General features: G+C 38.8%; 1 protein-coding gene across 1 annotated transcript in view; it reads right to left on the bottom strand.

Annotated features, from left to right (window-relative positions):
* LOC126470130 (rho GTPase-activating protein 12-like) overlaps window positions 1–23749 on the bottom strand; it is a 232867-nt gene that overhangs the window by 65310 nt on the left and 143808 nt on the right. Inside the window, exon 4 of the mRNA XM_050097745.1 lies at window positions 16652–16753. Within this exon, the coding sequence (XP_049953702.1) occupies window positions 16652–16753 (102 nt within the window). The remainder of the gene's footprint in view (window positions 1–16651; window positions 16754–23749) is intronic.

Raw genomic sequence — 23749 nt, forward strand, 5'->3', positions numbered from 1 at the left:
TTGATGAAATATACTAATTCCCTCATTACTCGGATACCTAAGCTTTGTCAAAAGTGATTCCCTTGTTAGAGAGACTTCCCTTAAGCAGGAATACCTATCAGCTGACTTCAATCTAAAAAAGGTGCAGCTCTAACACCCACTACTGCAGGAATTTTCCCATGAGTGATCCCACCAACCCCACCTATGCTGTCACCTATAAGCTTTGCCAACCTCTCCTTCCCATACCTGTTGAGGTGCAGGCCATGTCTAGTGAAACCCGTCCTGCTGATAGACCCCACCGACACCACTGAAATGTGACCCATGCTTTCTGTCATCAGCGCACCCCCAAGTCTCATGTTATTACGCCTGACGGCTGTATTAAGATGAGGCAGATCGTGACGCTGAAACAGTTCCACGAAATGCACATTCGTGTTGCCAGTCTATAGAGTGGCTATCTTTTCCAGGTCACCATCTATGTTATACTCCCCATCCCTACCAATACTATTACCAGCCCCACCCACAATCACTACCTAATCCTCTTTAGTAAAATCCCTACATAGCCCCCCTATGTTAACAGTCACCTGAGCCAACCCTGCATTAGGCTTCACAATGCTGGTGACCTGGTACTCACTCCCCAGCACTTGTTGCAAATGCTGGCCTACACCTCTGCCATGAGAACTACCTAACAGCAGAACCTTCTTCTTCCTCTTCGACTTTACAACTGTTCTAGGCACAGTAACTACTGAGGTCTGCTGCGTACTTCCTACATCTACAGCTACTAGATATTCCTCTCCATTAGACTCTGACAGTTGGTCATATCTATTGTAAACACTAATAGTAAAACTATCTGAAAATCTTCTTCTCCTAGCAGATCTCTTGCCAACAGCCAGCTCCCATTCCCCAACTCCCTTCTCCCTCCTCATCCTATCTAGCTCCTCCTGTGTGTTTTTCAACTGCACCTGAAGGGCACAGATCTTACGCTCCTGCTCCTCTATAAACTTACTCTTGCTACATAACCTGCAGTTCCAGGAGAGGATCTCACCAGAATGCCCACTGGCTTCCCCACTGCATCCCCCCCCTCCCCCCCAGTGAAAATACTTCGAACAAGTCTCACACCGCAATCCACTACTCACGAACCTACGGCAAAGCCCACACTTCTCACTCAAGGTAAAATTTTCCTTTTTCTAAGTTCCGCTACTACAATAAGAAGATGTTAAAAACCTGACTACAATAATCACAAACTTACTCTACAAGGGAAGTAACTACTATTATTAACAGTATTAATAAACAACAAATGTGAATATAACAAAAGACTAATACAGAAAGAGAATCAAACATCTAATGACACAGTAACGAAGCTGAAAACAGTTCTCAAAAGGTTCTTCTGAAATTATTTCACCAGAAAACATGAAGAACACCGGTTGAAGACTACTAAAGTTCCTAAATAAACCACTATACACAAACAATTAATTAGTACTTAGCTGTCGATGCACCGCTACAGCTGCAACTGGTCAGCGCGGAATGTAAACACAGGCAAGAGGTTAAGTTGCTCGATACGAAACACTCACAAATATCAGGTCACAACACAAGAAAGGCAGAGGTGAATGAAGAAACCACTAATACGTCACTTATATAGTAAATATTATCACAAAAACCGTTAAAATATGTATCTGAAACCTAAAAACATATGAAAACTTAGAGAGCGATCTCACACGCAGTCACTCGCTTAAATTATATTATTTTCCTTTTCATATGTTACAAAAGCATTCAACTCTGTAAACCACGCCCTGATGCTTTTCAAACTCAACAGATATGGAATAAGGGATATTGCTTTGAAATGGTATGAATCATGCCTCACAGCAAGGAAACAAAGAGTAATAATCACATCAAATAGAGCGGATTACCTCTCAGAGTGGAAAACTGTGTCACAAGACATTTCTCAAGGCTCAATCCTATGATCAATTTTATTCCTGTTTATGTTAATGACTTGCCTCTCAATATAAATACTCATTTAACCTTCCAGAATGAGATTTTCACTCTGCAGCGGAGTGTGCGCTGATATGAAACTTCCTGGCAGATTAAAACGGCGTGCCGGACCGAGACTCGAACTCGGGACCTTACAGAAGCTCTCCTGCGAACCATGCAGGACTAGCACTCAAAAGTTCTGCATGGTTCGCAGGAGAGCTTCTGTAAAGTTTGGAAGGTAGGAGACGAGGTACTGGCAGAAGTAAAGCTGTGAGGACGGGGCATGAGTCGTGCTTGGGTAGCTCAGTTGGTAGAGCGCTTGGCCGCGAAAGGCAAAGGTCCCGAGTTCGAGTCTCGGTCCGGTACACAGTTTTAATCTGCCAGGAAGTTTCATACTCATTTAACCTTGTTTGCAGATTATACTGCTGCCCTAATTCAAAACGAAAATTTTGACAATATACCACAGAGTGACATGAATACATTAAGTAACTTGGAAACATGGTTCAATCTAAATGGCTTACGACTAAACATTTCAAAAACCCACATGGGTTTTGAAAGCAAACAGTAAAAAACTGAAGAAATCTGCATCACTCACAATAATCAAAAAATGGAAGAACCTGACTCAGTAAGATTCCTGGGAATAAACTTAGACAGAACTTTGAGTTGGAATTCTCATATAGAATATCTAGCAAATAAATTAGACGGCCTCGCATTTTCAATGGTAATTTTAAACTGTGCCACTCATATGGGCACCAGGAAAATAGCATACTATAGCTACTTTGAATCTGTTATTACATATGGCATAATTTTTTGGGGAAACTCGGGAAACATTACACGAATTTTAAAGTTGCAAAAAAGAATCATTCACAACATGTGCACTGCACAGTCAACAGCATCATATCAACCATTATTTAAAGACCTGAAAATAGTAACTGTCCCCTCTTCATACATCTTTGAGGTGGTGCCTTTCCTATGCAGCAGATCTAATCTATTAAAAAAAAAATCATTTTGAACATTCATACAACACAAAACACAAAGAAAACTTTAGGCTCACCTCACAGCACTTAAAACAGTGTGCTCAGACTCCTCAGTATATAGCCATAAAAATTCACAACACAATAAAAGGGTGTGATATAATATGAAGATAAAATATTTAGAAAAGCAAGTTATGTGATTTTCTAATTGAAAGATGCTACTATTCTGTGGAAGATTTCATGAAGGACGAAGTGATGCTTTGAGCTGGATCCCTAAAATGGAATAAAAATTTATGTGGATGTAAATATTGGAAGTTTGACAAATTTTAAATAAGTAAATTCTTCACAAAGTATTATTGTAAGTGCGACAAAATTTCAAATAAGCAAACTGTAACCTTGACATGTCTCCTGTACATCAGACATATGTTCTGAAAATGTGTACGATATGAGATGAATAAAACACATTTTACATTTCTAATTTTTTTTCCTCCATGGGGTGGCAACTCAGTAGCCTGCTACTGTTGGCTGTGTGTGGCCTTAGTCTTCACCCATCAGAACTGCAAGTGGTGTGCACTTACAATGTTTCAATCAGGAGTCGCAGCTTGAAGAGGGAAGTCTTGTGTTTGCTCCTCATCACAACAATGGAATTTTGAAATATTGTGCGATGGTATGCCATCTCTTTCTGTATAAAACTTGGTGAGAATAGCTAGAGAATCAAATCGCCAGGGTAACGTCTTAGACCTCCTGGCAACAAACAGACTTGAACTTATCAAATCAGTTAACACAGAGGAAGGTATCAGTGATCATAAGGCTGTGACAGTATCTATGATGACGGGTTCAACAAGGAATGTTAAGAAAGGTAGGAAGATATATTTGCTCAGCAAGGGTGACAGGATACAAATTTCAGAATATCTCAACAGTCAGCATCAAATATTCGGTGATGAGGACGAAGGTGTGGAGAACAAATGGAAAAAATTCAAAGGCATCACTCAATATGCCCAAGACAAGTATGTTCTGAGTAAGATTTTAAGGGACGGGAAAGATCCACCATGGTTTAATAGCTGTGTCAGAAAAGCGCTACGAAAAGAGAGCGCACTTCTTTTCAGATTCAAATGAAGTAAAAACCTAACTGACAAACAAAAGCTGAACAAAGCAAAAATGAACGTAAGGAGAGCAATGAGAGAAGCGTTCAATGATTTTGAAAGTAAGATGTTGTCAACCATCCTGAGTAAAAACCCTAAGAGGTTTTGGTCATATGTAAAATCAGTAAGTGGTTCAAAATCATCAATTCATTCTCTCAGTGACCACACTGGCACCGAAACAGAAAATAACAGAGAGAAGGCCGAAATACTGAATTCCGTCTTCCGAAGTTGTTTCACCGCAGAAGATCTTGACACTGTCCCTCCTTTCAATTGTCGTACAAACGTCGAAATCACTGATCACGGAACTGAAAAGCAGCTACAGTCGCTTAGTAATGGAAAGGCGTCAGGACCAGATGAGATACCTATAAGATTCTATAAAGATTATGCGAATGAACTTACTCCCCTTCTAGCAGTAATTTATCATAATCACTTGAGCGACAAAAGGTACCTAACAACTGGAAAAAAAAGGACAGGTCATTTCCGTTTTTAAAAAAGGCTGTAAGACAGATCCACACAATTATAGGCCTATATCATTGATGTCAATCGGTTGTAGAATTATGGAACATGTTTTATGCTCAAGAATTATGACGTTTTTGGAAAATGAACATCTCCTCTATAAACACCAACATGGATTCTGCAAACAGATCCTACAAAACTCAGCTCGCTGTTCCTCCATGAGATCCACAGCTCAGTGGACAGTGGAGCTCAGGTTGATGCCATGTTCCTTGATTTCAGTAAGGCATTTGACACTGTCCTGCATTGCCGTTTAATGAAAAAAAAAAAAAAAAAAAATGAGCTTACGGAATATCGAAGCAGACTTGTGATTGGATTCAAGACTTTCTTGCAGACAGAACTCAACACGTCACTCTTAACAGAACTAAATTGACAGATGTAAAGGTAATATCCAGAGTATCACAGGGAAGTGTCGTAGGACTGTTGCTGTTTACTATATGTATAAATGATCTAGTAGAAAGTTATGGATGCTCTTTAAAGCTATTTGCATATGATGCAGATGTCTATACCAAAGTAGCAACACCAGAAGATAGTAAGAATTTGCAGAATGACCTGCAGAGAATTGACGAATGGTGCAGGCTCCGGCAGTTGACACTGAACGTAAATAAATGTAACATATTGTGCATACATAGGAAAAGAAATCCGCTACTGTACTGCTACACTATTGATGCCAAACAACTGGAGACAGTATCTGCTGTAAAATATCTAGGCGTAACTATCCACAGTGATCTTAAGATCACATAAAACAGAAAGTGGGAAAAGTAGACAAGACTTAGATTCATTGGAAGAATCTTAAAGAAATGTAACTCACGCATGAAAGAAGTGCCTTATAACGCACTTGTTTGTCCGATTCTTGAGTATTGTTCATCTATCTGGGATCCCTATCGAGTAGGACTGATAGAGGAGATATAGAAGACCTAACGAAGAGCGGTGCATTTCATCATGGGATCATTTAGCTGGCGATAGAACATTATGGAGATGCTAAACAAACTCCACTGGTAGACATTACAAGAGAAGTATTATGCATCATGGAGAGATTTACTATTGAAATTTTGCGACAGCACTTTTCAGGAGGAGTTGGACTACATATTACTTCCCCCCACATACATCTCGCGCATTGACCACGAGGAGAAAATTTGAGAAATTAAGAGCCAATGCAGAGGCTTACTGACAATCATTCTTTCCACACGCTAGTCACATGTGGAACAGGGTTGGAGGGATCAGATAGTGGTACTGAAAGTACCCTCCACCACACACCATTAGGTGGCTTGCAGAATATGGTGCTGATGTGGAGGTGAGGAAGCTGCAGTAACATGAGGGGAAGCTTCAGAAGGCTTAATGGAAATGCGTTCCATCAAGGGCATAAGTGTTTTGCTTGCACAAAATATTTTCTGAAGCCAGAACTAAGCCAAAAATGAACACTGCAGTTGGAAAACATCAACAGCATGAACACATGGCAGCAACACACCAGTGTGAGTGAACTTGGGCCAGTTGATAGAAGATTAACCATGAAAATGATTGCGAATGAATTGAACATTAATCATGAAACTCGTCATCTGGTATTGACTGAAAATCTGGGAATGAGAAAACTTTGTACCCAAATGGTTCTCAAAAATCTTATACAGCAACAATAAGATCAACGGAGGACTGTGACTGCTGATATACTGGAACACTTAGAACTGAACATGGAATTGCTGAACTGAGTTACCACTGGCCATGAAAACAAAATGGTGTTTTCCACTATGAACCAAACTGAAACATCAAAGTTTGCAACTTGTTTCAAGGAAAATCCTAGGCCAAAAAAAGTGGGCATGTCGAAGTCAAAGGTTAAATGAGTGCTTTCATGTTTGTTCGACTCTATGGGTATTGTGCAGAAAGAGTGGTTACCTCCTGGCGAGACAGTAAAGTAACATTACTACCGAAAAATTCTCAAAAGACTTAAAAAATGGGTCCATCGTGTTCATCCAGATTGCTAAAAACTTGATCCTGCAACACAATAATGCACCCTACAATACTGCATTGTCTGTTGGACAGTTTTTGACATCAAAGTCTACTGAAATGTCCCCACAACCTCCTTTTTCACCCAACATGGCCCCATGTGACTTTTTTTATTTCCAAAACTATAGTCAGCTATTAAAAGACACCAGTTTGCAACAATACAAGAGATCCAAACAGCTGTACCAAAGGCTTTTGGTGGCATATGAGGAGATAGGTTCCAGAGAGACTACCAACAATAGAAACAGTGATGGACTAAGTGTATGCAGTGACAATGGAGTTACTCTGAAGGTGGTACCAGTGTAGTTGGTTAAAACTGTAAGTAAAAGTTTTCTTTCTAACCAGTCTCGTTACTTTGTTGTTGCACCATGTACACTTTTTTCCTTGAAGTAATCAATTTTCCAGCATACTTTCAAACTTACTCAGTTGTTATTCTGTTTCATTGAAGCTTGTCTGCATTGGAGGAAAAGAAAGCAAAGTTATCCACAAAATGAAGTTGGTTCAGACATGCTCTTTTAATGCACATTCCTCCTTCATTTTCTAAGTTTAAGGATATGACTGCTGAGAATAGTTTTATTGATACGGAATATTTTTGCCTGACTATTCTTTCAATTCTGAATTTCCCACTATCTTGCTTATATGTTCTTCAATGTGCTAAACATAGCTGTTTCTAGGCTACTAACACCAAGTAAAAAGTTCTCTCAAAATCTCTGAATCCCATATTAAGTAGGTGGTTCATATTTAGTATTACTCCTTGCTATAATTTTGTTGAAGACTTCCAAACGGTCCAGTGCGCTATATCCACTTCTAAGTGGGACAGTTTTACCTGTATTGTAAACAGAAAATTGAAGACAGTTCAAAATATAACATATTCAAAAATGTGTAAAACATACATGCTGACAACGTATGAAAATGAGTCTTTACTCAAGTTTCATGTAAAATTTTTATTTTCTTAAGACTAGTCCAAATTACACAAACCTCAAAATACTTGGCTCAAATTACCAGGGCTCTATTGCGTGTCTAAATAAGTGATCTTCAAAAGCACGCTGACTCCCACAATCCAGCCTCAAGACCAGTGGTAACTCAGTTCAGCAGTTCCGGGTTCAGTTCTACTTGTTCCAGTATGTCAGCAGCCACAGTCCTCCATTGATCTTATTGTTGCTGTATAAGATTTTTGGGAACTATTTTGGCACAAAGTTTTCTCATTCCCAGATTTTCAGTCAATACCAGGTGACGAGTTTCATGGTTAACGTTCAGTTCATTTGGAATCAGGATTTCTAGTATGTTGTTCTTGGCACTCCCTTCTACCACTGCACAAAAATTTGTGACTGCATGAATTATTTCCCACATTTGACACTGACTGGCCTTATTACTTTTCCAGTATAGTCGAGCACTTGCAAATCGTAAAACTGACATTTGTGTAAATTTTACCTAACAATTTTGTGAATTTTTAACACCATAAAATGTACATCTACATAGATATTCCCCAAGCCAACATACAGTGTGTGGCGGAAGGCATCCTGTACCACTACTAGTCAATTCCTTTCCTGTTCCACTTATAAATAGAGCGAGGGAAAAAACAACTATCTCTATGCATCTATATCAGCCCCAATTTCTCGTCTCTTATCTTCGCAGTCCTTAAGCACAATGTATGTCGGCAGCAGTAGAATCTTTGGCAGACAGAGTCAAACGTAAATTCTCCAAATTTTCTTGAAAAGAACGTCGTTTTCCCTCCAGGGTTTCTCATATGAATTCCCGAAGCATCTCCATAACATTCACATGTTGCTCAAACCTATGGGCAACAAATCTAGCAGCCCACAACTGAATTGCTTCGATACTTTCCTTTGATCCAACCTGGTACAGATCACAAACACTTCTCAAGAACAGGTCAAACCAGTGTCCTACATGTGGTCTCCTTTACATGTGAACCATTCTTTCCTAAAATTCTCCCAATAAACCGAAGTTGACCATTCACCTTCTCTACCACAGTTCTCACATGCTCATTCCATTTGAGCATTATGCCTAGATATTTAAATGACTTGACTGTGTCAAGCAGGACAATAGTAAAACTGTATCCGAACATTACAGGTTTGTTCTTCCTACTCATTAGCATTAACTTACATTTTTCCACCTTTAGAGCTAGCCGCTATTCATCACACCAACTAGAAATTTTGTTTAAGTTGTCTTGTATCTTTCAATAGTCACTCAACTTCGACACATTTCTGTACCACACAGCATCATCAGCAAACAACTACAGTCTAATATATACAGTCACGACAGTCTCGCTGATTTTTGTTATACACCGCGACAACAGCATCCTAAGCGGTGGAGAAGCTACGCTGCTGAATACGGTATTCAGTAAATGTAAACAGTATTGTTTATATTCATTTTTAACATGGTTTTTACGAAAGGTAGCATGTGTAGCACAATCAATTGCAGTAATAATAGGAAGAAGACACCACATTTGTCATTCTTCAGGTTCCCTAAGGACCCTGAGAGGTATGAAACATCACATTAGAGCGCTCTTTATTTATGATTTTTTCTAAACTTTATTGAATTACTGAATTTGTTTTTCTTTTTTAGGAGCAATAAATGGTTAGTAAATAGCAGAAGACAGGACCTGCTGCAAAAAGATGTCCTTTATTTGCACAATAATGTGAAGTTTTGCGCGTTACATTTTGAGTCAAACCAGTTCATGAGTGCGGTAAAGAAGACATTGGTATGGAATGCAGTTCCTACATTATTTGACGTGCAGAATAAGCAACAGCTAGTGATTATGAACCCCCCCCCCCCCCCCCCAAGAACCATGTACCTTGCCTTGCCGTTGGTGGGGAGGCTTGCGTGCCTCAGCGATACAGATAGCCGTACCGTAGGTGCAACCACAACGGAGGGGTATCTGTTGAGAGGCCAGACAAACGCGTGGTTCCTGAAGAGGGGCAGCAGCCTTTTCAGCAGTTGCAGGGGAAACGGTCTGGATTATTGACTGACCTGGCCTTGTAACACTAACCAAAACGGCCTTGCTGTGCTGGTACTGCGAACGGCTGAAAGCAGGGGGAAGCTACAGCCATAATTTTTTCCCGAGGGAATGCAGCTTTACTGTATGGTTAAATGATAATGGCGTCCTCTAAGTAAAATATTCCAGAGGTAAAATAGTCCCCCATTCGGATCTCCGGGCAGGGACTACTCAGGAGGACGTCGTTATCACGAGAAAGAAAACTGGCGTTCTACGGATCGTAGCGTGGAAAGTCAGATCCCTTAATCGAGCAGGTAGGTTAGAAAATTTAAAAAGGGAAATGGATAGGTTAAAGTTAGATATAGTAGGAATTAGTGAAGTTCGCTGGCAGGAGGAAGAAGACTTTTGGTCAGGCGAATACAGGGTTATAAATACAAAATCAAATAGGGGTAATGCAGGAGTCAGTTTAATAATGAATAACAAAATAGGAAGAGGAAGTTGCATGGTAGAATTTTGCACAGAGGACAACTTAATCATAGCTTACACTAGGTTCAAGAATCATAAAAGAAGGTTGTATACATGGAAGAAGCCTGGAGATACTGACAGGTTTCAGATAGATTATATAATGGTAAGACAGAGATTTAGGAACCAGGTTTTAAATTGTAAAACATTTCCAGGGGCAGATGTGTACTCTGACCACAATCTATTGGTTATGAACCGTAGATTAAAAATGAAGAAACTGCAAAAAGGTGGGAATTTAAGGAGATGGGACCTGGATAAACTGACTAAACCAGAGGTTGTACACAGTTCCAGGGTGTCCAGGGTGAGCATAAGGGAACAATTGACAGGAATGGGGGAAAGAAATACAGTAGAAGGAGAATGGGTAGCTTTGAGAGATGAAGTAGTGAAGGCAGCAGAGGATCAAGTACGTAAAAAGACGAGGGCTAGTAGAAATCCACAGAAGAAATATTGAATTTAATTGAAGAAAGGAAAAAATATAAAAATGCAGTAAATGAAGCAGGCAAAAACGAAATCAAACGTCTCAAAAATGAGATCGACAGGAAGTGCAAAATGGCTAAGCAGGGATGGCTAGAGGACAAATGTAAGGATGTAGAGGCTTATCTCACTAGGGGTAAGATAGATACTGCCTACAGGAAAATTAAAGAGACCTTTGGAGAAAAGAGAACCACTTGTATGAATATCAAGAGCTCATACGGAAACCCAGTTCTAGCAAAGAAGGGAAAGCAGAAAGGTGGAAGGAGTATAGAGGATCTATACAAGGGTGATGTACTTGAGGACAATATTATGGAAATGGAAGAGGATGTAGATGAAGATGAAATGGGAGATACGATACTGCGTGAAAAGTTTGACAGAGCACTGAAAGACCTGAGTCGAAACAAGGCCCCGGGAGTAGACAACATTGCATTAGAACTACTGATGGCCTTGGGAGAGCCAATCCTGACAAAACTCTACCATCTGGTGAGCAAGATGTATGAGACAGGCGAAACACCCTCAGACTTCAAGAAGAATATAATAATTCCAATCCCAAAGAAAGCAGGTGCTGACAGGTGTGAAAATTACCGAACAATCAGTTTAACAATTCACGGATGCAAAATACTAACGCAAATTCTTTACAGACGAATGGAAAAACGGGTAGAAGCGGACCTCGGGGAAGATCAGTTTGGATTCCGTAGAAATATTGAAACACGTGAGGCAATACTGACCCTACGACTTATCTTAGAAGCTAGATTAAGGAAAGGCAAACCTATGTTTCTAGCATTTGTAGACTTAGAGAAACCTTTTGACAATGTTGATTGGAATACTCTCTTTCAAATTCTGAAGGTGGCAGGGGTAAAATACAGGGAGCGAAAGGCTATTTACAATTTGTAGAGAAACCAGATGGCAGTTATAAGAGTCGAGGGACATGAAAGAGAAGCAGTGGTTGGGAAGGGAGTGAGACAGGGTTGCAGCCTCTCCCCGATGTTATTCAATCTGTATATTGAGCAAGCAGTGAAGGAAACAAAAGAAAAATTCAGAGTAGGTGTTAAAATGCATGGAGAAGAAATAAAAACTTTGAGGTTCGCCGATGACATTGTAATTCTGTCAATAACAGCAGAGGACTTAGAAGAGCAGTTGAACAGAATGGATAGTGTCTTGAAAGGAGGATATAAAATGAACATCAACAAAAGCAAAACGAGGACAATGGAATGTAGTCTAATTAAGTCGGGTGATGCTGAGGGAATTAGATTAGGAAATGAGACACTTAAAGTAGTAAAGGAGTTTTGCTATCTGGGGAGCAAAATAACTGATGACGGTCGAAGTAGAGACGTTACAAAATGTACACTTGCAATGGCAAGGAAAGCGTCTCTGAAGAAGAGAAATTTGTTAACATCGAGTGTAGATGTACGTGTCAGGAAGTCGTTTCTGAAAGTATTTGTATGGAGCGTAGCCATGTATGGAAGTGAAACATGGACGATTACTAGTTTGGACAAGAAGAGAATAGAAGCTTTCGAAATGTGGTGCTACAGAAGAATGCTGAAGATTAGATGGGTAGATCATATAACTAATGATGAGGTATTGAACAGGATTGGGGAGAAGAGAAGTTTGTGGCACAACTTGACTAGAAGAAGGGATCGGTTGGTAGAACATGTTCTGAGGCATCAAGGGATCACCAATTTAGTATTGGCGGGAAGCGTAGAGGGTAAAAATCGTAGAGGGAGACCAAGAGATGAATACACTAAACAGATTCAGAAGGATGTAGGTTGCAGTAGGTACTGGGAGATAAAGAAGCTTGCACAGGATAGAGCAGCATGGAGAGCTGCATCAAACCAGTCTCAGGACTGAAGACCACAACAACAACAGTGATTATGAAGAGAAAATTGCCATAAAAATGTGAAAGTGTTACTGCAAAAACAATAAAACTGTCTCCTGACACAGAAGAAACAGCTACTGCAAGTGTTCCTACACGAGAGATATATAAAATCACTAACAACAGAGTCTGAAACACAGACATCTTTTGAAGATGAAATGCTTCGATTACGTGAAACTATTCGTGTGTTGGAAAAATCGTGTGAAATGTAAAAATGTGCAAATCATTAGACTTCCTACAAAATTACTACATGACAAGGAAAGTGCCCATCGTAAGAATAAACTGTAACCACGTCACAGGACACAAATACAAAAGGACAAGCTCATTTTAAAAAGTATTGGTTCCAAGTACTTGAAAAAAGATGCTCTCGATTTACTGATGAGCCAAATCAGTATACCATTGAATGGAAAACGTGGTCTGAGATGGAAAGATGAAACTAAATTATTTGCACTTCATTTGTTGTATTATAGTACTCAGGCATACAGTTTTTTATCACACTGTTTTAGCCTTCGATCAGTACGTACCTTACAAAGGTATGTGGAAGATATACAATTAAATTGTGGGATAAATAATAACATATTTCATCTTTTGAAGCAGAAAGTGCAGCAGTTACCAGAAACTGATATAATTGTTAACTTGTCTATGGATGAGATATCACTAATGGAAAATTTGATATATGACAGCTCTAGGGATTGTGTTATTGGATTTGAAGACAGGGGTTTCATACATACATCTGTGGTTGCCAATACTGCATTAGTTATAATGATTAACGGCATCTTCTCAAATTTTAAACAGCCATTAGTATATTATTTCTCCAAAGGACCAGTAGGAGCCACCCATCTGACATGCATGTTTTTTGAAGTTGTCAAAAAACTCTCAGACATTGGTTTGGCTGTAAAAACATGAGTGACTGACCAAGGCTCGAATTTTGTGGAGTGGAGGCACAGATTGGCTATCACACCAGTTAATCCATGCTTAGTACATGAAGGGAGTAAGATATACTTTTTTTATGACACCCCACACTTCATAAAAAGCATATGCAATATTTTATTCAGGTATAACACTAACCACACAACAGATGAAGGATGGGTTGGCACTGCTTCACGGAAGGACATTTGTCAGTTGTACTCAAGTGATTGGGAAAGGAAGTACAAGTTGCCCCCCAAGCTCACTAAAAGAGCTGTCCAAATGCCAGCATTTTCAAAAATGAAGGTAAGAACTGCAGTTCGTGTGTTGAGTCATACAGTAGCAGCAGGCATTGAGACACTTGTTACTTGTGGTACCGTATCATCATCTGCTACTGCTACTGCAACTGCAGATTTTTACCAAAAAGTAAATGATATTTTTGACATATTTAATGCATATGGTGTTAAGGGGCCTGTATCCTTAAGGAACTGCATTAAAAGTGCCTCCAGACATTTGGAAATATTAAAGACACTGAAGCCATGGATACAGTCATGGAAATTTGTAGATGTTGATGGGAAAGATTTTTCATCTAGGATTAAGTGTGTTAAAGGACTTCTGTGTAACATAAGTGCTTTGAACATGTTTGTTGTTGATGCTTTGGATGGAAGCAAGTTATATTTATTAACACGCAAAATTAATCAAGATCCACTGGAAAACGTTTTCTCAGTGATAAGGCATAAAGGTGGTTTTTGTAGCAACACATCACCACGACAGTTTTGTGCTTCATTCAATAATTGTGCTTTAAGCAAATTAATGAACACACACAGTGTAGCTACAGCCAATTGAGAGGGGATCAACTGGGGTCAGACAATAGTGGATATGAAAGCAGCACCAGCTGAGGGGCATGAAAGAGAAACCGTGCTTGAGAAGGGAGTGAACAGGGTTTTAGCCTATTACCAATGTTGTTCAGTCCGTACCTTGAGCAAGCACAAAAGGAAACTGAAGAAAAAATTTGGAGCAGTAATTAATGTCCGGGAGAAGAAATGAAAACTTTGACATTTGCCAATGACATTATACTGGGTGTACATTAAGTACAGAACACTTTCAATTATTTATTGCACAAGAACCAAACATTGTACAGATATCATACATATGTCATTTTGAAGAGAAACCCTGAAAGTTTTTTTCCATGTATACCTCCACAGCATAGTTTGGTAATTTGCCGATAGTCAGCACTAGTCGCAAACCTGGTGAGTTCAGGTGCGGGGCATACTTTCTGTGTGTTGGAGTTCAACAAATGGCCTCCCCATTCGCCAGATCTCACTCCGTGTGACTTTCTTCTGTCAGGGCACATTAAAGATCTGGTGTATGTACTGCCTCTACCACTTGATGTAGCAGAGCTCTGGGAGAGAATACAGGAAGCTACTGCCACAGTCAACGATGCCATGCTGGGACGGTTATGGCAAGAATTCAGTTACCATATTACATCTCCTGGGTCACTCATGGTTCGCATATCGAATGTTTGTAAAAAAAAAAACTTAGAGTTTCTCTTTAAAATGCAATATGTATGACATCCTCACAATGTTAAGTTCTTGTGCAATAAATAATTGAAAGTGTTCCTGGACTTTATGTACATCCTGTATTTCTGTCACAGATAGCAAAGGACTTGGAATATCTGTTGAATATAATTGACAATGTCTTGAAAGGAACATAAAACATGATCATCAACAAAAGCAAAACAAGACTAATTGAATGTAGTCGAATTAAATCAGGCAATATTAAGGGTATCGGATTAGGAAGTGAGACAATAAAAGTAGTAGAAGAATTTTGCTATGTGCATAGTAAAATACCTGAAGATGACAGAGAGAATAGAAAATGTAGAATGGCAATGGAAAGAAAAACGTTTCTGAAGAAGAGAAATTTGTTAACATCAAATATAGGTTTAGGTGTTAGGAAGTCTTTTCTGAAGGTATTCCTCTGGAGTGTAGCTTTGTATGGAAGTTAAATGTGGACAATACATAGTTCAGGCAACAAGACAATAGCAGCTTTTGAAATGTGGCAGTGTAGAAGAAATCTGAAGATTAGATGGGTAGATCATGTAACCAATGAGGAGGTACTAAATAAAATTTGAGAGGAAAGAATTGTGTTGCATAACTGGACTAAAAGTAGGGATCAGCTGGCAGGACACATTCTGAGACATCAAGGGAACATGAATTTAGTACTAGAGGAAAGTGTTAAAAATTGTGGAGGGAGACCAAGAAGTAAAAACAGTAAGCAGGTCCAATAGGATGTAGGTTACAGCAACTATTTGGAAATGAAGAGACTTGCTCAGGGTGGAGTAGTGTGGAGAACTGCACCAACAATCTTCAGACTGAAGATGACGGCGACGACGACGACGATGACGACGACGATGACGACAACAACAAACCGATCAACCTTATTCTTAAATAGGTTATCATATTCTACATTTCTGTCTTCCTGCCTGGTTAGTCAGTTTTTTCCCTAGCTTTGTATTATTTTTAATCTGTATCTTACAAGTCTACAACCACCTGAAATTCTGAAGTGGCTTAACATGTATCTTGTACAACAGTACTGAGCATTCAATTCCTACAGAAATTCTAAATGATGGTAAGCAAATTAAATATCTCCTGTCACTATCAAATGCCCTAAATCCCTATGGGAACCACTGTCTGACTAAACATTCTCATTTGGGCAGCTGATAAAACAATTTTGCAGCCGGATTCAAAAAGAGTCTTTCAAACGTCTTAAGTGAACTACACAGAAGTAGAAGCTATAGGAGGTCAAGATAAACTGAAGGGCAGTAGATCCTCCGTGGAAAGCTGTAAGGGGAGAGCTAATGACAGGTCACCAGTTGGCATACGATCAAGAGATATGCTCAAGTGGCTCAACCTGGGGACCTGCTTTACCCGAGATGGTTAGGATTTCTGCGTTCAAGTCATGATCTAGCACTTTCACAAATGCAGAGTTACTTTCATTATCCAGTTCACATTTAGTCTGCCATCTGTATCAGCACACAGTGCAGCACAAATCTAAATATGTGACATGCTTTTAATATTGAATAATGATTTGTAACATGTTAAAAAGTACATCCTTTTTAGTTGAAGACTGAGACTGGAAATGCTTCAAGGTGCCACTGCATTTGCTGGTGGAAATGGTGATTGCGGCACCCATGATTGAAATGCATGGTGTTTTGTAATAAAACATTCTGCAGTATCATGAAAAATTCCTCAAACGAATATTAATACATGAAAGGAAAAGTGCCACTTTGAATTCTTACTAAACAAGCATACAATTTGTCATAGATAAGAACAATTAATGAATCAAATACACATACTTCCAACATTGTAGACGGTACTTCTGGCAATCTCCACGATGATTCACTGCTGTTCTCTTGGTAGAAGTACACTCTACCTTCCGCATCATTTGAGGAAAACCACTGAAAGAAAGCAAAAACCATGCCTTTATTCTCGTGTTTTACATTTGCAAGCAAGCATGTCACAACACCTTGTTTGTAGAATTAATTTCTAGAAAAACAAAACTGTTTGTGATCTTCAAGTCTTGTATTGTATTCTCTTATCGACACACACTAATTCATACCAAGTTACTGTTGTTGTTGATGTATTATTATTATTATTATTATTATTATTATTATTATTATTATTATTATTATTGTTATATTACCACTAGCAGCAGCAGCAGCAGCAGCAGCAGCAGCAGTAGTAGTATTATAATTTGTTACCAATGTTGTCATTGAGGTATCATATCAGTGGCTAATGACAATGCAGTCTTTTACACCAACCTGTTACTTTCAGTAGAAATTAATTGCATAAATAACTACATCAGTAATGATAATAATGAAGGCTACTGAGAAAGGATGTTGCAGGGCACTGCATCCTTTCCTGAACATTTGTCAAAGACATGCCTTTCTTTTATTTGTCACAAGAATGCAAATTAGTGACAATAAATTTGTTTGCTGTTAATGCAACAATCCATAGTTTATTGGGGCTGTTTATTGCATCATGAATATTCTTAGTGCTTGAAGTGAGATGCTGCATCAAAAAGTTATAGTACATTTAATATCTGAAGTTACTGAAATTATAAGGTGAGTCTGGAAAGTAAGTATCATTTTGGAAAAAAAAAACTTATCAAACATTTTTTCAAACAAAAATTTATTTTTGCAAGAAAGAGAATTTCTGAAACTATTTTTCTACACAGTTGCCACCATTTTTCAGGTATTTCTCATGGCACGAAATCAACTTTCTGTGCCCTCTTATGGAAAGATGCAGCCAGTAAAGACAGTCACTGCTAAACATCATTTGTTTCCATAGTTATCACGGTGAAAAGGTCTTCCTCCTAAACCATGCTTCAAGTTCAAGAACAAATGCTAGTCAGAAGGTGCAAGACTGAGGCTGTACATTGAGCAATTGAACTACATACAAATTGTTGAATAAGATTTTCAGTGATACCAGCAGAATGGGGATGAGCATTGTCATGAAGCAACACAATACCTTGACTGAGCATTCCACATCTCTTGTTTTCAACTGCACACCAAAGATTTCACAGTAAAATACCAAACTCATGCTTTCACCTCTGGGAAGCAACTCACAAGAAGCAGAAAATGACACAAAAAATGGAGTTCAGATGTGGCTATCCTCACTGGCAGTATCTTTCTACATAGACAGTATAGTAAAGCTTGTTTCCCACTATGACAAATGTCTGAACAATGGTGGCAACTATGTAAAAAGGTAGTTTAAGAAATGTTCCTTATACTAAAAAGAAATTTTGGTTTGAAAAAAAATGGTACTTCCCTTACGGACATGCCTCAGTAGCGCAACATAATTTGAATACAATAATTCAGTATTAAAAGTTCTGCTCACTATTTTTCAACACTGTTTCAGTTTTGCACATAGAAATCAAGACTAACCAATGACGTATCAATAAATACAAGTTTACAGACTAAGAGTGTTTATCAAACATGCTCTACATGTCTGATGTATTCAGTTTCTACAAAAGTGCTAAATGTGAGGCTTTCATGTGAACTTGTTATACATTAATTATCAGCCTCAGAGACCTTATGTCCTCTCATTCACATTTTTTCCTCTCCACTGAATGCAAGGAGAATTATACCCATAAAACAAGTATTGAATACACCGAGCCACACAACAATTAACACAGTAATATGTATTTTGAGCCACACAGTAATTAACAATCAAGTTGTCTTTGCTGTTCCCTTTCTACGTGTTTTACTTGGTACATAGACAGATTCTTGTCTTGAATCATTAATTATTAATGCAAATAACAAAAAACTTTACAATTTTATTTTATGAGGGCAAAGAAGTCTGCTTGGTCTGCCACAGAACGACACTGATGTTCACAAAGCTTTGATTTTGTTATGTTTGTATACATTCTGCAATAATGCACATCAAGTAAAAAGGGGGGAGTGCACAAGGTTTTATTTGACAAGGATGAGAACAGAAATTGGTCTGGTCCTTCTCTTCTGGGCCAATTAATTGAAAATAAATTGCATGAGAAGAGTCCTGGACTGCAACTTCTATCATTTATTAGGACAATACACTTGCCCACAAAAGTAATTTGGCAATAGCAAAACAGGAGAATCTCAAGTATTGAATCATCCATCATATTTACCAGGTTTGGTACCCACTACCTTCCACTTATTCCTCCAGCTAAAGAAATCTGTGGGTGTATAACAATTTGGGTTCATGAAGAATTACTAATATGTAAAGGGTATTTTACAGAGCATCACAGTTTACATTTCAGCAGTGGCACCTACTCATGCATGAAATGTACAAAATGTTTGACTTAAAAGAGTGGTATGTAAACAATGTAATTACGAAGTTTTTGAACTGCATTTAATCTAAAATTTTCCATAGCAGTACACCATGACAGTTATTTAGTGCCACAAGACGCAGTTCACTTTATAGTTATAACAGATATTCAATGGTTTCAAACTAAATAATTTACATCATTCTGAAGACAGAGCTCTAGCTGTTCTGACACCAGATCTGCAGCTTGTTACACTGGTTTCTTCAATATGTCTTTTTACAGATGACAGGTATAAGTACATAATATGGAAGACTAACTGTTGCCAATGTTAACTACCACACTCCTTCGAGTATCATTTACAGATGGCGAGAAGGAAAAAAACTGTTGCCTGCACACTTCTGACTTTGCCCTCACCTCTCTCATCGTCATTGTGGTACTAATACTAAAGCATGTTATCTTGCTTAAAGATTTTTCTACTCAGTTCAGATACAAAGAAGGCAGAGCTTGTTTTTCATTGTTTACGAAATATGGTGAATACTTGTTGCAGGGTTTTTGGACAAGGTGAACTGATAAGCAAATACATCTTCAATATCATGTAAAAGATGTTAAAAACATTAGGTCAAGACTTGGCAGGCCAGTCCAGGAAATCCACTTGATTATCTTTTAAGCAAAATATATAGGTCCTTCCCTTGTAGGCGAGAACACTATTATACATATGAAAAAAAAAAAAAAAAAAAAAAGAGTGTTCAGAATAATTGCCATAGAGTGAGGATACATGCTGGTGTCTAAAACATTTCTCAAAATATCTGAGTTCATTTTGCCATAGACCCATCTTAATAAGCCCAGAGAATATCAGGAAAAATAGCTACAGACCACGTCATCACTTCCACCAAACTTCATCATCATAAGAATACATTAATGGACAGATCATATTCCTAGCTTCCACTTAAGTCCACATACATAAGTATTTCACTGCTCCACCATTGAATGCTGGCACTGACAGCAACTAAGTGATGCCAGGTATCTGTTCATCCTACCAGTCTAATGGTACCTGTGTATCAGCAGAGCAGGAAAATTTATGGACTGACTTGTCACTGATCACCGTACATGTGGTTCAACCTGGGTTTCTCTGCATAAACCGTCAGAGATGTCTGAAGATCAGTTCGCCATACTGACATCAAATAAAACATGATTTTGAAATATTATGACTATTCTTAGAATCTAACCAGACATTTTTTGTAGATTGAAACAGGTTTACAGAATCCTTTCCCCCAAACGTTGACTACCTTTTCCTTCTTCAAACAGTATTTCCTTGCTTGTGCCACTTTATACAAAAAAAAAACCTGGCAATGTTGCTAATGGTAGCAATTTAGCACTGATCATAAACTTAAACAATATTGACAATTTTCGTCCATATGTGAACATTTACTTATGTTTAGAGCCAGCTGCCAAACACTGGACGCTGCACCATGCACCAAACTTCTTACAAAGCTCCCTGAATTGCACAACAATTCTCACAGGACTGACTTCACATGGAAGTGCATAGTCTGAGAACAAGTTCTGAAGGCTAATTACCTGATCTTCCAACACATTCGTGATCAACATGAATAGTCATTTTTTAATACTTTCCTCAGTAATTATATATGCTAAATTCATTTACAATGAAGGCAGTAAGTTAAGAGCAACATATTATGCTCAAAGACACCAAGTAAATTAGACAATTGTAAATAATATTAGTAGTTACATTTTCCATCTAAATTTTGTAGCATGTAGGGAAGTTGATACTTGCAACATTCCCCATGACTTAGGCAGTGTTCTACATATACATCATTACTCTGCAATTCACACGTAATTAACTGACAGAGTTGCAAAGAAACATTTTCAAAATATTTCTCTACCATTCTACATGTGAATACCACATGGGAAAAGTGAACTCCTAAATCTTTCTGAGATAGCTCTGATCCCTCCTATTTTATTATGACGGTAAACAAAACATTTAAATGTTAAGAATAGAAAATCTGATGAAATTTTCTGAAAAGATCTCACAGCAATGAAAAATGCCTTTGGTTTAATGATTAACACCCTAACTTGGTTGTCATAACCGTGATACTCTCCCGTGTCTCATGATAATAGAAAATGAGGCGATCATTTTTAACTTTTTAGTCATTCTCCATTAAACCTACCTGGTAAGGGTCCCATATTGTGCAGTAATACTCCAGCAGAAGATGGACAAGCCTAGAGTAGGCAGTCTCTTTAGTAGATATTTTACACATTCTAAGTGTTCTGCCAAAAAAATGCAATCTTTGGCTCATCTTCCGCGCAACATTTTCTGTGCGATGAATCCAACTTCAGTTGTTCATAGTTGTAATCCATAGGTGTTTAGCTTTACATTTATGTGATTTACCAGAAACTTAATAGAGCCGGCCGGTGTGGCCGAGCGGTTCTAGGCATTTCAGTCGGGGGGGTGGGGGGGGGGTGGGGGGGAGGGGTACGGGGTGGCGACAGGAAGGGCATCCGCCCACCCTCTAACACTAAAATCACCAAGTCGCTAGTAACTCAGCCAACCCTGCGATGAAGTGGGACAAAGGCCCAAAGAAAATGATGATGACGATTATGATGAATAACAGAGGGGGCTAATAGCACTTCCTTGGGGAATCCCAGATACAACTCTGGTTTCACTTTCTATCAATTATTATGGTTGTGACCTTTCTGACAGGGAATCACAAATCCAGTCGCACAGCTCAGACAAATTTGGATCCCATTTGTCTGCACAATATCTGATTTAAGCTCTACATTCTACAGAAGTACATCTACCTAGAGCACTTTGATGATGTTTCAGCAGTAAAATGTGACATTTCTAGCAGAATTCCACCACCGAATTCTATTAATCAGATTGTTTGGAAGTAGGTTAGTAAACGATCTTTCCATTTATCTACAGCTTCCCATGCACCTGAGACATTGAAAACCCTGCAGCAATTCTGTTGGGAGAACAACACATCTGGTACGGACTCTTCCTGTGGTTTCATGAAAAAGCAAAACAATTGCCGCCTGTGAGCTCCAGAATCGAATAGTCACAAGCAGCTCCAAATCGTCAGATATTTTCGAGCTATAAGGCTTTAAAACTAACAAGCAACCTTATGAAACCTAGAATTCTGATGTAATCAGAGTCAACAGATGTATAAAAACATGCTGAAGATGTTTCATGGAAATAGAACAGAAGAGAAGCTGGTAAACTGGCTTAAGCTGCAAGGTCATATTATTCCACCAAACATTGTATTTCCCACTAGATTATGAATGGGCGATTACTAACTGGTGCTACTGAGGAAAATGTTAACATGCGAGGGGATGGGAAAGAGGGGGACAGTGGGGGGGGGGGGGGGCAGGGAGAAGAAGCACTTGCCCTGTCCTGGAATCTGCGTACTGAGTTTATAGTCATTACATAATACTCTCATATTTATTTCAGCTACTGTAGTGATCAGCAGGTTTAACAATGATGAGCACGATTGAAAATGCTGGAACTTTAGCTATCACTATATATATCAGACTTTTTTTGTGGTCACGCTGTTCATGAGAAATCATGCCAATTCCTAGAAGCAGCGACGATTTTGGCGCTATTCTCCAGTTATGATGGAAGCAAAACATCTCAGAAATGTGCCGAAATAGTGTCATCAATCTTCTCTTGGTCACTTTCTCATACAGCCATTATCTGTGGACGAAGAAGACCCATGATAACATGCTGAATATATGAGGGCATGCTGCAAAGTAATGCCTCCCAATTTTATATGTGAAAACTCTTAAAGGTTTTTAAATAAAAAGCATAATTAACATTCTACATATTTTTTCTTCATGTCTACATATTTGCTGTTCTCTGCCACTGGAAGGCTCTGAAAAGAAGAATGTAACATGGTGGTGTGTTACGTAACTATATCGAAATAGAATGTTGTAATCGAGTGCCAAATTTCAGGAGTTTATCCACATACAGATCACCCTTTCCTTCAGCATGACACAAGTGCTGTGACATCTCTATCAATACCATACATTGGATTCACTGTCACCGATCATTCTCCATACTGTCCCAACTTGGCTCCATGCAACTTTCATCTGTTTCCAAAACTTTAAGAACACCTTCGGGGACTTCAACTTGCTAGTGATGAATCAGTGCACGCTCAGGTGAGATTGTGGCTCCTTCAACAAGTCAAACATTCTTCAATGCCGGTATCAACAAAACTGGTCTCTCGTTGGGAGAAATGTTTTCGTCGCCCTGGTGACTATTTTGGGAAATAAATATGTAGACATGAAATATAAAGACGTAGAATGTCAATAATGTATGCTTTATTTTAAAATCTTTAAAGAGTTTTCACATAAAAAAATTCGGAGGCGTTACGTGGGTATGGCGAATGCCTGCTGAACGTCATCTGCCAGTGTGTGTAGTGCTAACATTAAAATTCGGAGGTGGTGGTGGTGTTGTTATGTGGTTGTGTTTTTCATGGAGGGGGCTTGGACCCCTTGTTGTTTTGCATAGCACTATCACAGCACAGGCCTACATTGATGTTTTAAGCACCTTCTTGCTTCCCACTGCTGAGAAGCAATTCGGTGATGGCAACTGCATCTTTCAACATGATCGACCACCTGTTCATAATGCACGGCC

Source organism: Schistocerca serialis, chromosome 3 (genome assembly GCF_023864345.2).
Source record: "Schistocerca serialis cubense isolate TAMUIC-IGC-003099 chromosome 3, iqSchSeri2.2, whole genome shotgun sequence".
Classification (NCBI taxonomy): domain Eukaryota; kingdom Metazoa; phylum Arthropoda; class Insecta; order Orthoptera; family Acrididae; genus Schistocerca; species Schistocerca serialis.